Genomic DNA, 13942 nt, shown 5'->3' on the forward strand with positions numbered 1-13942 from the left:
GTTGAAAATTTCCAAGTGTGATGAAAATTATAAATCCACATCCAAGATGCCCAAAGAATCACAAGAACCCCAAATTATCAATGTCAGAAGTGAAAGATGGGACATCACAGGTCCTCTAGACATTAAAAAGATAATAAGGAATATTATAAACAACTTTATGCCAATACACTTGAGAACTTATGTAAAATGTACAAATTCTTCAGAACAACAAATGATCAAACCTGATTCAAGAAGAAATAGAAAATCTGAATAGTTCTATATCTATTAATGGGGTTGATTTTGCAGTGTAAAACCTTTCCATTTAGAAAACTCCAGCCTCTCTGGTGAATTACATTATGTATTTAGAAAGGAGTAATATCAATAATACCAATTCTACACTAATCCTTTCAGAAAATAGAGGAGGAGGGAACACTTTCCTCTTGGAAAACCTGACCTTATATTTTATGAGGCCAGGATTTTCCTGACACCAGAATCAGATAAAGACATAAAAAGAAAATAATATAGATACCAATATCCTGAACATAGAAGCAGAAATCTTTAACAAAATATTGTCAAATTGAATCCAGAAGTATGTTAAAAGGATAATACATGATATCTGATGAAGTTTATCTCAGCAACTCAAGGTTGGTGTAATGTTTCAAAATTAATCAATGTAGTCACCACATTTACAGATTAAAGGGGGAAAACACAGGATCACCTCAATAAAATGCAGAAAAAGCATTTGACAAAATTCAGTAAGTTTATTTGTATAACAAGCAGTCTTGGAAGCTAGAGATAGTGTCTCTGCTGGAGCAAGGACAGGTATTCAACTGTCCTGTCTAATAAAGGTAATGTTTCCATCTAGAGCAAAGGGCAGGCATGCTTAACTGCACTCAGAAAAGTAATGGTTCCCTAAGCTCAGAGTTTTCTCTTGTAACGCAACCACTGTGTGACCCTTTTCACGTTGCCTATAGGAACTGGGGCTTGGAGAACCCATGCGAAAGTGCTGTTACTCTGGCTCCTGCTAATGCTGTGAGCAACAAACTGTCCTTTATCTCTGACCCAGGAGTCTCATGTCTTCCACTAGAACCCATGAAACTGTCAGGCTAACATATTAGCTTACAAGTTGGATAAAGTCTCAGAATGTTTACAGTTCTTGACAACATAAAAATATATACCTAATTCCAATTTTGAATTTAAAAAAACTAGTCTAATCAATTATAAGGTAATTGTAATCACATGTAAAAGTGAATTTAAAAGTTTTTGTTGAAAAAGGTACTTGGACAAAGGATTTTGAAACATTGATTTTAGAAATTTATTTACATGGCTTGGATGGAAGCAATTGATATGGTTTACTTGGAATTCCTGGAAAAAAAGAAGAATTTTTTAAAAGGTTGGACTTCTAAGTGTATTGCAGAAAAATAATAATTAAAAAAAATCCCTGTTTGCTGCTGAAGTTGCTTTGGTCATATACAATGTATAGAAGTAGTATAAATAAAATAACATGAATTTTATCAAAAGAGCAAAATCTCTAAATAATTCCACTATATAATAAACTGGATTCAAATCTTAAAAAACTGAATTGTACTTACCTTCTTGTTACTGTCCTCTGGCTAATGCCCGATAGGCTAAAAGAATCTTAAACATATTTCTACTAATCCACCACGATATACATACCTTTCAAATCAGGGGCTAAAGGCCTGCTCCTAGGACTAGAGGTGTCTTCATAAATATCATAGATGTCAAGATGGAATTTCTCTCTTCTTGAAATGTAACCCATTTTTGATAGGTCAATATGATGATTATAGATTTTTTCACTTAGATTTAAATATTCTCTTTGAAGATTCCGCATCTCAAATTCCAAGGTATCCCTTTCATTCTCTATACTTCTTACATAGTTTTCTAAAAGTATTTTGTCTTCCTCAAGTCTACTGATGGTGTTTTCAAATTTTATACTTTCTTGACTATGTTTTTTTAGTTCTTTTAGAATCTGATTATCAGTTTTAATTTCCATTAACATTTTTGATAACATTTCACATTCGTTGCCCATTTCTGACAAACTATTCTTATAAATACTTGCTTCTGATTTTGCATTTTTTATTTCTTGCAGAAAATTCTCTTTGGCGGTAGATTGGTATGTTTGAATGTCCTCAATTTCTCTTTCCATCATTTCTCTTGCAGCAGTAGATTCTTGTAAGGTTGTTTCAAGATTAAGCTTTTCATTTTTAACTGTTTCTATTATTTGAAGAAGTGTCTCTTGTTCAGTTTTTGCCAATCTTTCTTTCTCTTTTAGCTGCATTATCTCTAGCTGGTTTTCTTTTTGTTCATTTTCAAGTGAGCCTTTTTCCTTTAGAAGCTGGTATGTTTTTTCCTCTAACATTTCTTTTTCCTCTTGTATCAATAGAATATTTGTTTTCATTGATTCCATTTCTGTGATCAGTAGTTTATTTTCATTATTGACAATGGCCATGTCACTTTGAGTTTGGTGTTCCTTACTTTTTAGTTGTTCTAATGTTTCTATCATTTGTTGCTTCTCCAAAGAAAGTTGACTGTTTTTTTCTTCTAGGGTTTTATTTTGTCCTTGGAGAACATTATAGTTACTAATTATTTCTTTCAATTCTTTAAGACATTCTTTGCCATCTTCTTCTGTTTTAATTAACTTGGACTGAATAGTGTTCTTTTCTTCAACCAATGTCTTAAGTTGTTTTTCATACATTTCAGTTTTCTGTATCAGAGATTGTGTGATAAAGACAAGAGGTTTAATTTTCATTTTAAGGGTTAGGTTTTCATTCTCCAGTTTCATTACTTTTTTCTGTATCTGCATAGATTCTTTCAGGTAATTCTGTAAGTACTGAATTTTTGCTACACACTGCTCAGTAACGGAATTGACTTTGGATGTCTTCTCATTTTCAAATATTATTGATCCTTGTTTTACTGCAAATGGTTGTCTTTCTTTGTCTTTCATTGCATATTTTGTTGGGTCAAAGAATGCCAGTGTATGTCTTGGAACTCTGGAATGGAGTTTTAAATCTGCAATATTCTTGTCAGTGATAGGAATTTCTTTATTATTTTTCTCATTCTTTCCCCCCCTGTGTATTTCACTCTTAGATAGTTTTTTACATTTCCTACAAAAATTCACATGGAATTTTGACACTGTTTCCCTAAGTGGGAGTAATTTGTTTACTAGTGCCTCTAATTCCGAAATTCTCTTTGATTTTGTATCTTCATTTAAGTTACTTTCAATATTTTCTTCCTTAATAAAGTTAATTTTTTCCTTGTGAGTGGGGGGCAGGTCATAGTTACCATTCCTTGGAATAGCTTTTAAAGTTTGCAGTTCATTTGTAAGTGCCAGTTCCCTATCATGTGACTTTTGAAGCTCTTCCTTCATTTGTGTGATAGAATGGCAAATATCATCTAAATTTTCACAAAATCCATGCTTGAGAAAAGGCACAGTAATTCTGGACTTATCCACAATTACCATATCAGCTTGAGATATCCCGTTTTGAGGTACATTAGGTAGGAAATTATAAAGGTTATTATAATTCTTCAAGTCAGAATTTTCTGAAGCTGAGTTATCTGTCGAAGTTAATATGTCCTTGAAATGTATCTGGCATGGGATATTTATACCTTGAGAGAGACTGTTAACACTATCACTACTGAATATTTCTTCTACTGAATGAAGAGTCCTAGGATCCTCAAAATGCTGAATTTTCTCCATAGAAAGGGTTTCTTCTTGATTCTCTATAGGCTAGTAACAATAAAAATCACACTATAAATGTACTATCATTTGCTACGTGACCAACAAATTAAGATAATATTTTGTGGAGGAATTGTTTTTATTACAACCAGAATGAACATTTTATCCATTTCTGCAGCAAAGAGGCTGACAAGTATGATTCATTTTCTCCAGAAAATCTACCATTATTTTGAGATCTGTAACTCTGGTGTTCACAATTTGCTTAGAAATTGCACTTATTTCCTTAGGGGGTGAGATAGAAGGGCCAACCCCTCAATTCCAGAAATACAAATTCAGCATTTCTCAAGAGACCATCATACACAGGTGGGGAAGAGAGAAGCAATAATTCAAAGGGAAGTTTAAGGAAAATGAAAATTTCTACTTCTGGGCTATTTGTCAACCTTAGCTTGTCTTCCTAGTTTCAAATGGATCTAGGGCTGTGACTCTTCACAGAGAAAGTGTGAAGTTCTGATAAGTATGGACACAGTGACTATAGTTTGGACCTGTTTTAGAGAACTCACTCTAGGTGTAAGTCAGTCCTAAAAGCAGAAAAACTCAAAGTGGACAGAAAAACTGCCGTGTATTTCAGTTTACTTGGGAATCTTTAGGTATATGGACTAAGTCAAATGCCCCTCACACGCTCTCCTAAGAGAAACAAGAAAATTGCAGAAGTACAGAGGTAAACGCACATCTTTTAGGGTTTTCAGGACAGGAGTTTCCTTATTTTCATCTTTGACAATCCAGTCGCCCTGAAGAAGGGGAGAATGTAAAGGTGAAGGTAAACTGGTTGTAGTAACATTTCTGAAGTACCTAAATGTAGGAATGATTTTGTACTGAAACACATACCAAAGCTTTTTCATTGCGTGTGCTGAATACTAGATTTTTTTCTGAGCTAAATTGTGGGTTTTCTACTTCAGTAATACTTTTGTTCAATATTTCACTGATTTCAGACTGCACCTTTAAAAGAGAAATTAAGAATGTCAGCCTTTGATTTCACATTTATAAAGTTATGAATGCACAAGGATAATAGATATTATACTTGAAAGGTACCTTTAAATTTCCTATGCATATTCTTTTCCATCATATAAAATAAAAATTAAATTTAATTTATTGTAATCTCTCTCATTGAAGGAATCTTTAAGAAAAGTATGTCTTTACTACATGATTATAAAATCAGAAAGACTTAATTTAGGAAAACAATAAAATCTTATGAATTAAAATAATTTTAGATGTTTGATTTTTACATTGTTGAATAAGTCAGAGGTCTTTGATCTCTGTCATCAGAATGGAATCTATTCTGTCAGCCTCAGGAGGATTTTATCTTCTCTTCCCATTTCCCTGCAGTTGCTTTTAGTACAAGAATATCAGGATGAAGTTTATATTGGGTCTTTAGCGACTATGCGTTGTGTTATGTATCCCCAGGAGCCATGCCCTATCCTTCTGTTAACACTACCCCTTACTTCTGGATAAAGTCCATGTGCCTTTGGTGATACAGATCCCTCCTCCAGCTCCAAGGGGTGGGCACGTGACCCAGAGCTAACCAGTCAGAGCGTTGCCTCCCTCTGAACACTGATTGCTTCAAGCACTGCACGTGGGGCTGTCAGAATCAGGCCAACAACTCAGTACACACTGCTGAGAGAGAAAAGCACGGTCTCATCTCTGTCTAACTGGAATCCGGAAGGATAAGGGCCGGAACTTCTAGCAAGCCTTTTGCTACCACATGGAGTCTGAGAATACGTTACTGTCAAAAGCAGAACCAAGATAAGGAGTGAGGCTGGTTCCCTGATGACGAGAGTCCTGATCATATGGATGAAGCCGTCCCCAAGTGAGCTATTCCTAGGGCTTGCGTTACTAGAGCTAACGAAGTACACTTTTCCCTTAGTCAGTTTGACTTAGATTTTATATCACTTACAGTGAGAGTCCCTATTTGTAGCCTATATATAGGTAGCACTTTAAACATATGTTTTTAAAAAAAATCAGTGAGTGTTATTTCTTTTGGCTCATATCCAAACGCAAGTATAACAGAATGTAGTTTCCTGCCAATTTTGTGTCTAGAATAGGTTGTGGCCTTATTACATTCAATATCAACTAATCAGTTGGCTAGTGATCATCAGCTTAGAAGTGTGTGATGGTATTCTAAGTTTGGATATTTTCTATGTAAATTAGAAGAAACATACCATGCTAACATTCTGCAAAGTCTGCATTCGGAGAGCCTGAAATGATTCCAGCTGATGCTGAAGGGCCTATAACAAAATTACACAAGGTATGAAATTGAACATTTTTAGGTGAACATACATTTTGTTACAATGAAAAAAAAAAAATCCCCCAAAGTTGCCTATTACAAGGATCATGTGAGGGTCAGGTGACTCACATTCTTCATCATTCTTGCTCACTCTCCAGTGCATTTTGATGAAGACTTTTGTGGAAAACCCGTATATATTTAGGAAGTATTCTGAGAAAGATCAGACTTTATACAGATTTTCTGAGAAAATAAAATGAAATATACTCACTTTCAGTGCTGATTGTGGTTGGATTTGATTTTCTGATTCTGTTATGCAGCCGTATTCTAAAAAGTAAAATTGAAAAACTATGTGATTTAATTCTTAAGTGTTATTTTTAAACAATGTTAATGGAAAGCAGTCTCCTAGCTTTCCCGGATGGTGAGGCAAAGAGATAATGAGACTGATGTTCACATTAAGAAAAACCCGATGCTAGCTGCATAGTGAGTTTAAGAGATAATTCTCATCTGACTTACAATACTGCACCTACTTAAGGTTGTAATAGTGGTTTTACTTTTATAATAAACCCTTAACTTGTAACACCAAACTGAGATATCTTTGTTTGTTTCTGGGATATAAACTATATTTTTTGGTAAAAAAATTCACAATTCTTATGTTAAGGGAGACGCTTGGCAAAGTCCTGTATAGGTCTCAGTACCTATGCAACAGCCATGTGATGTTTTTCTTCCTTAACATGGAAAACAATTTGGATTAATAGAACATAATTTTTGTTATGCTCTTAAGCAAAGTGCTATAAGGATCCATGTGTTCCTTCCTAGAAAAGAGATTTTAGATCTGCAATAGGGGAGAGACTATATAACGTTTGCAAATTTCCTGACATACATTCCTCTTTTTTCCCAAATGTTAGGCTACTTGCTTTGCAAATTTTTATTAAAAACATTAAAAAACATGTCCTGAATGAAATGAGAGTTATGTTAGAATTTGCCCCAGGTTGACAATTTCTGCTGTAAGAGAAGGTTTTTAAAGAAGTCAGCGCATCTCCTTTGGAATGGCAGTCTGCCAGATGTTATAGAATCTGGTTGCAAAGTATACTTCCTTCCACCCAGTCCCAATGTGGCCCTCATCACCGAGCGAGCTGCTGTCGTTCAGAGCCTGGAGCCATTTGGCCAGTTGAAGAATCCCACCTTCATCACAGGGCAGGGATGGACTGTGTGTGGGGGCTGGGCAGGGGTGCATTAATGAGTATCTTCAGGATTCTGGCTTTCTTTATCGCCTCTGAAAGTCAGAGGGAGTTATGAGCCATGCTACAGATAGCCTTGCCAGAATCACCTGTTTTCATCTTTGGCCTCCACTCTCCAATTTTATGTCCTGAGGGGGTGCCCCCTTCCTTCTCCAGGTACTGCTGGTGAAGTTTTTGCTGGTGTTCTGGCGGTTTTTTTGTTCATGTCCTTTTGTAGTGGGGGAGGAAGGTCTGGGATCTTCTTTAGCTCTAAAATCTCTACCTGAAAGTCTAGAATAATTTTGATAAGTTCATGATTTGGCCTTAAATATTGTTTCATGTTCAAGTGGTTCATTCCTTCAATAATATCACACATTCAGATTTTGAGTGCCTACTACGTGGTGTGCCCCACTGTAGTTAACTATAGACACAGCAATGAATAAATCAGCCGGAGCTCCTGTTCTCACTATGCCTACCTTCTAAAAAAAGTAAACAGAAAAATAGCAAACAAAGATATAAACAAGATACTTCCAAATAGTGATAAATAACACAAAGAAAATAGGCTACTGTGACAGTGAGGGGGGGTGAGGACAGCATTGGGGAGGGTGGTTAGAAAAGGCCTATCTGGTATCTTGTGGCTTCAGCCAAGACTGCTGCGTGATAAGAAGGGGCCAGCCATGTGGACATCTGTAGGAAGAGAGTCAGAGCAGAGGCAACCGCAAGGTCCTGAAGCAGAGCACGTGTTACCTGTATTTGGAACAGAAAGAAAGCCCATGTGGATGCAGCTTCCTGAGCAGGTGGGAGCACGGTGTGTTAAGAGTTCAGGGGGAGACGGGGTGAGGCTAGAGAGAATCTGGCAGGCCATCCTGGAGGATTTGGCTTTTATTTTAAGAGAAATGAGAAGCTTTGGGGGGTTTCAATCACGAGAATGATTTGATTTGACTAAAAACATTGTAGGACACTCTCCTGCATGATAATGGATTACAAGGTAGCAGTTGCAGGACTGTTGGAATAATCCAAGGGAGAGACAAAGGTATCTTGGACTAGAATGGCAGTGGGGGAAATGGAGAAAAATAGGTGGATTCAAAATATGTTTTGGAGATGAAGCATTGCTGGAGGATTAGATGTGGCCAGTGTCGAGGAAGGAAAGGTGACTCCTAGGTTTTTAGTGAGAGCAGGTGGACGAATGATGATGCCATTTACTGAAATGGAAAAGAGTGGGGGAGGAACATATTTTAGGGAAAACTCGTTTAGGTCTGTTAAAGTTAAGTTTTCTGTTGGACATCAAAGTGGAGATGTCAACAGGCAGTTGGATAATCCAGGCTCTGGGTCAGGGGAGTGGTTATGAGCACTGCATTGGGAAATATGGACCCTGCTGCTGGCCTAGACAGGGGCACTTTCTGTGCAGCGAGCAGCTCAGAACCCCAGATGAAGTGGCTCGAGGGGAGATGGAACGTGAAGGTTCGTGGGCAATGCTTTCTGGTTTTACTGTGGCAGGGGAAAGGTGCCTGGTGGGGATAGGGGTTTTGGGAAGAGATGTGAAGGTTAAGAAGAATTTTTTTTTAACCATGAGAGCGTCTAATATGCCTGCTTACTGCGGGAATCATATAGTGGAAATGGAGGAGAAGAAGAATTCTGGAGAATGAGGAAGGCTGATGGCCAAAGTTGAGTATTTGAGAATTCCAGGAGAGATACGATCTGGAGGAAATGACCTGTGATTGAGCAGGGACAGTCCTTCCATTGAAGTGGGGGACAGCAGAGAATATGGGACACAGGCGGTAGGTTAGCAAAGTTTAAGGTTGAAGGTCAGGGAGTTTGGGTCTGATTGCTTCTATTTTTTTCATATAGTTTGAGGTCATGTTACACGTTGGGAGGTAGCGGTGAGAGGTGTTGGAGATTTGAGGAAACCAGAAGAGTGGAATAGTTATCTTGGACAGGGCTTGCAAAAGCATTTACTGGGGAAATAAAGTAACTTTTCCAAATAGCATTGAGATCCATGGTATGACTCAGAAGTGAGTGTTTTTCTCCTGCAAAGTTCATATGATTCAGTGAAGATACAGAGTAGGCAGAGAGTTGGATTCATCTATTTTTAAAAGCTATGAAAATAACTTTTTGTTTTTCTTATGAGATTCAGAGACATTGGCTACTACTTACTCCCAAAGGGAAGATAATTTTAAAATTCATCAATACTTAAAGAAACACATAGGATTATGTGATTCTAGAATTGGAAGGGAAATTATCAGTGAAGCACAGGAGAGGGAACACAATCACAGGTCACCATTTATTAAGTCCTTGCTAAATGTACACTATTGGGAAGTATTTAGACTAAGTAGAGGATGTGGTGCCAGCCCTGAAGAAGCTTATACTCTATTCAGATTGCAAGAAATATTCAGATTATATTCAACTTAAGTTCTGTAGCTGTTTCATATTTAAATGTCAAAATTTAAAAACAAGATAGTTATCAGCAGGATGACTTTTGAGGTAATTAAGGTAAAGATATAGGGAATTAATTGTCAAGTCTGCAGAAGATTATGTCATATTCAATGTATAGAGAAAGTTTTAAGGGCATACCTGTAGCTAACAGAGCAGGGAGAACAAACGAGTTTTAAAAATGCAACGTGGTAATGATTCTATATACGATGTTAGACACTCTGTAGTCAATGCCTTTTAATTCTCAGGTTCAGATACTGAGTTTTGCTGTGACAATTCACACTCACTCCTAGAAGTAACTGTTTTATTGAAGCCTTGTGAGCTGTTCTACCCAAGCCTTCATTCATTCATCTAACAACTATTTTTAAGCACCTGCTATGTATCAAGTACTGTCCAAGGTGCTGGGGATCCTACAGTGAACAAAATATGCAAAATCCCTGCCCATGTGAGGGGAACAAAGGATCTTGTGTGTAAGATGGGAATGAATCCTATGGAGAATAGTAAGGCACAGAGCAGGGGAGCGTGCATATCTGCACGAGGCTTTGTTATGGGAGCTATGGAGCCAGGCTGCCTCAGCTTGAATCCTGGCTTTGCCACACGCTCACTGTGAGGGGTCAGTGTCTCCTTTGTAGGTAAAGCCTTACACAGTGCATGGCACACAGTAAATGCTCAAGAAAAATTTACTCTCTTACTGTAGCAGCAAGGGTATTATCAATATGATGATGATTTGGTAAATTTAAAATTTCTAATAGAGATGGGAGGGAGGGATGACTGCCCAAATTCTCCAGTGCTTCCCATTTTGCTCAGAATAAAACCCCACATCCTTACGTGGAATTACAAAGCCCAGTGTCCTCTCTGAACCCTTCTCCTGTCCTCCTCCGTGCTCATTCTGCTCCCGTCACCAGCTGGTCCTCAAACATGCCAGGCATCCTCCCACCTAGGGACCTTTGCAGCTGCTGTTCTCTCTGCCTGGAATGCTCTTCCCCCGGAAATCTGCACTGACTACTCCTTTACCTCCTTCAGGTCTTTGCTCAGATGTCGTCTGCTAAGTGAGGTCTCCTACCTTCCTATTGGAAATAAAACTGCACACTCCCCACCCACCTCTGACACTCCATATATATACTTCACGCCACATACTAACTCCTTGTTCTTTTAAAATCAGAGACCTGAGAAATATATACGACCTTGTAATTCGGCATTATTTATGCAAATCACGTCAGTGTTGTGTTGGTCAGTACCCAGCGAATGGATCACTTGGTGACCATGAAGTGTAGCTAAGAGAACAGAAAGTGGGGAGGGCACAAGGTCACACCTCCTAGTTTTGCCTTGAGCTGTAAGCAGGAAGTCCCTGCCATCTTTGGTGGTGCCTAACTTAGAATATCTCTCACCGATTGAGTCCCTGCCCTTATACCCGCCATGCTCTAGCAAGAAAGACTGTAACTCTCACACAAGCATATGTGCTATTTTGTATGTAACTTCATTTTCTGTGAACGCTGGCATTTTTCTCCAGAGCCTTCCATCTCACTCACATTAGAGAACACACGGTCTTGCCACATTAAGCTCCCTCAGTCTCTTCTGACCTTAAACACTCTCTCTTGGTATGGAGCTGTCTCCATGTCTAATCTCTCTGTGAGGGCTTTCTGCCCCACTCAGGGCTTCCCATCACCCCCCGTTGCACGGGGAGGCCTGCCTGGCCTCATGCAGGCGGGAGGGGCGCAGAAGAGCAGAGAGGGGGCAGGTCAGTGCACTGCCCTGCGGCCTCTGCTGAGGTGTGGCTTATCCTGGTGGTCACTGGGCATCCAATTGTCTTGGGTCTTTTGTCTGCCGGGTGTGGCTGCTCCAGCCCTTTTTTTTTTTTTTTAATTATGTCTTTATCTTTTGACAAGTTTTAAAAAAATTAATTAATTAATTAATTAATTAATTATTTTTGGCTGTGTTGGGTCTTCGTTTCTGTGCGAGGGCTTTCTCTAGTTGCGGCAAGCGGGGGCCACTCTTCATCGCGGTGCACGGGCCTCTCACTATCGCGGCCTCTCTTGTTGCGGAGCACAGGCTCCAGACGCGCAGGCTCAGTAGCTGTGGCTCATGGGCCTAGTTGCTCCGCGGCATATGGGATCTTCCCAGACCAGGGCTCGAACCCGTGTCCCCTGCATTGGCAGGCAGATTCTCAACCACTGCGCCACCAGGGAAGCCCTCCAGCCCTTTTTTTAGAGCCCTTGACAAGGCCGTTGAGAAGGTCCCCGGTTTATGGAGGTGGACAAACCCCAACCTGACCTCAGGTCTCCGGCTCACCACTTGTCGCAGCACCTCTGCGTCTGGATTGCCCATGTGTCCCGCGTGGCTTATGGGCAACTGTAGGATCCCAACGTGGCCCCTCAGTTTAGATACCGCCTTCTGCCCACGGTGCTCTGCTCCTTCCCTGGTGTCTCACGTGAACACCAGGCCCCTCTGAGAGCTGTGTAGCCTCCTTCAGCTTCTCTCAAGGAAGTGAGACTCCAGCTCCAATGTTCTCAGATCCTCCCCACATCTTATTCATGGTTTATATGGAACTTGAAAACGGCAGCTTTTTAATGATTTCAAACATCCTCCCTATACAGTATCCTGTAGTCCACAAATATTTACTATAAAAGTATTTCTTTTGGAAAAAATAGGTAACTTTTTAGTGACTGTCCAAAAAATCAGCAATTCTTATTTGGTATTCAGAGAAGCAGTACAGTGCAGCATGGAGGTTAAGGCCTGGACCCTGGAGCTACCCTGCTGAACACTGGCTCTGTCCGTTGCTGCCTGTGCGACCTTGGGGAGTTAGTTAACCTCTCTGTGCCTCAGTTTCCTCACTTGTAATATGAGGAGAATGGTAGTACCTACTTCATAGGGTTGTCGTGAGGATTAAATGAGTTGATACATTTAAGTGCTCAGAACAACATCTGGCACAAAGTAAATGTCCCGTGTTAGTTATTATTAGTATCTTACGAGTAGTTACTGGAAGCACACCAGTTGGGCCAGTGGATTTAGGTAACGTACTGGTTGCCTATAGTAAAAGGCAGAAACATCACTGCCATCGGAGCCTTGGCCTGGGAGGTTTTACCTATTTCACTGCCACCATTTTCCTTTACCCCCTCAGAGGAATTTAGGATCTTGGGTGCTGAAAGGAGAACGCAGTCAACCTCCTCCTCTTCCTCAGGATGCTTTTCTGTAACAGAACAGTACGCGGCTTTTGGTTTTGCTGGGAGAAAGGAGGCGAGGCGTGGGGATTCGGGACGCGGGCGCGCTGAGCGGCCACGGGAGGGCGCGCTGGGGCCACGCCGCGGCGGCGGGCCGGGCTGCTCCGAGGCTGGAAGCAGGGCAGGCGCGGGGACGCAGGCGGTGCTTTCCTCCCGGGGCGGGCGGAGGTGTGCGGCTCGTCTAGGAGATCCGCACTCCAGACGGGACCCGCCCCGCAGGGGAAGGAGCCGGGGCGGGGGGAGGCGGCGCTCCCCACCACGCGTCCACTTCCCAGGGCGCCCCCTCCCAGGGCAGCCCCCGGCCCGGCTCTTACCCGGGCTCATTTCTGCTGCTGAAGCTCTCTTTCCAACCGCCTTCCCCTCTCCCAGGCAGTCTGCTCGGTTGCTTCCCGCCTGGGCAGCTCGTTGCTTGGTAACGGGGTGGCCGGGACACAGCGAGCGGCAGTGGGGCGCGCGCGAGGGTGGGGGTGGGGAGGAGGAAGGTGCGCGCCGGGGGCCGGGGTGCAGTACGCCCGCCTCGCCGGAGCGGCGCCCGCGACAGCTGCGTGCTACCTTTGCTGTGCCTCCCAGGCCCAGCGACAGTCTCACTAGGGTGTGTCCACCCCCCACGCCCCACCCCCGCCGCTCCCCTGCTGACCCAGAACTTGATCTCGATCAGACTCTGATTTAACACAGCACCTGTTGGACCCAAGCTGTGTGGAGAAAGGGGAATGTTTAGAGACACGCAGACACCTAGGAACTTCCCCCCCCCCCCTTTCTGATCGCCATTTCATTGTTTTATTCTGTTCTGTTCCTCTTGTTTCAACCCATCGGTCGAATTAGTTTCAGCGTTTGGGGATTTGAACGGTCCTAGAACATTATTGTGAAAGGACGTCTGTTTGCTGTGGTTAAAAGAAGACCCCTGTTTCCGATAATGAACTTTCAATAACCGTGTATGGAAATGTACACATTAGAGCTGTCGCAGAGGCGCCGGTCTTCATGTGTAGAGCATGCTCATTTCCTGTGCACCTGGGCAAACCGCTTGCGCAAGATGAATGTTGCGTTGGAAGCTGGGGCTTGTTCAACTGAGGACTGGTTGGCGTGGCCGCAGTCAGTCCCTGTGCCCATCAGGAAGTGGAGC

The 13942-nt window shown here is 41.3% G+C and overlaps 1 protein-coding gene across 1 annotated transcript; it reads right to left on the reverse strand.

Moving 5' to 3' along the window:
• Positions 1-1633: 1633 nt before the first annotated feature.
• On the reverse strand, positions 1634-13178 carry CCDC110 (coiled-coil domain containing 110). The gene is made up of 6 exons (XM_061177472.1): positions 13137-13178; positions 12687-12791; positions 6226-6281; positions 5893-5958; positions 4562-4672; positions 1634-3727 (listed from the first exon to the last, which is right to left on the reverse strand). The coding sequence occupies exons 1-6, from the start codon at positions 13144-13146 to the stop codon at positions 1634-1636; spliced, it is 2442 nt and encodes an 813-aa protein (XP_061033455.1). The 5' UTR covers positions 13147-13178.
• Between the last annotated feature and the right edge of the window lie 764 nt (positions 13179-13942).

This window comes from Eubalaena glacialis, chromosome 20, assembly GCF_028564815.1.
Source record: "Eubalaena glacialis isolate mEubGla1 chromosome 20, mEubGla1.1.hap2.+ XY, whole genome shotgun sequence".
NCBI classification, from domain to species: Eukaryota; Metazoa; Chordata; class Mammalia; order Artiodactyla; family Balaenidae; genus Eubalaena; species Eubalaena glacialis.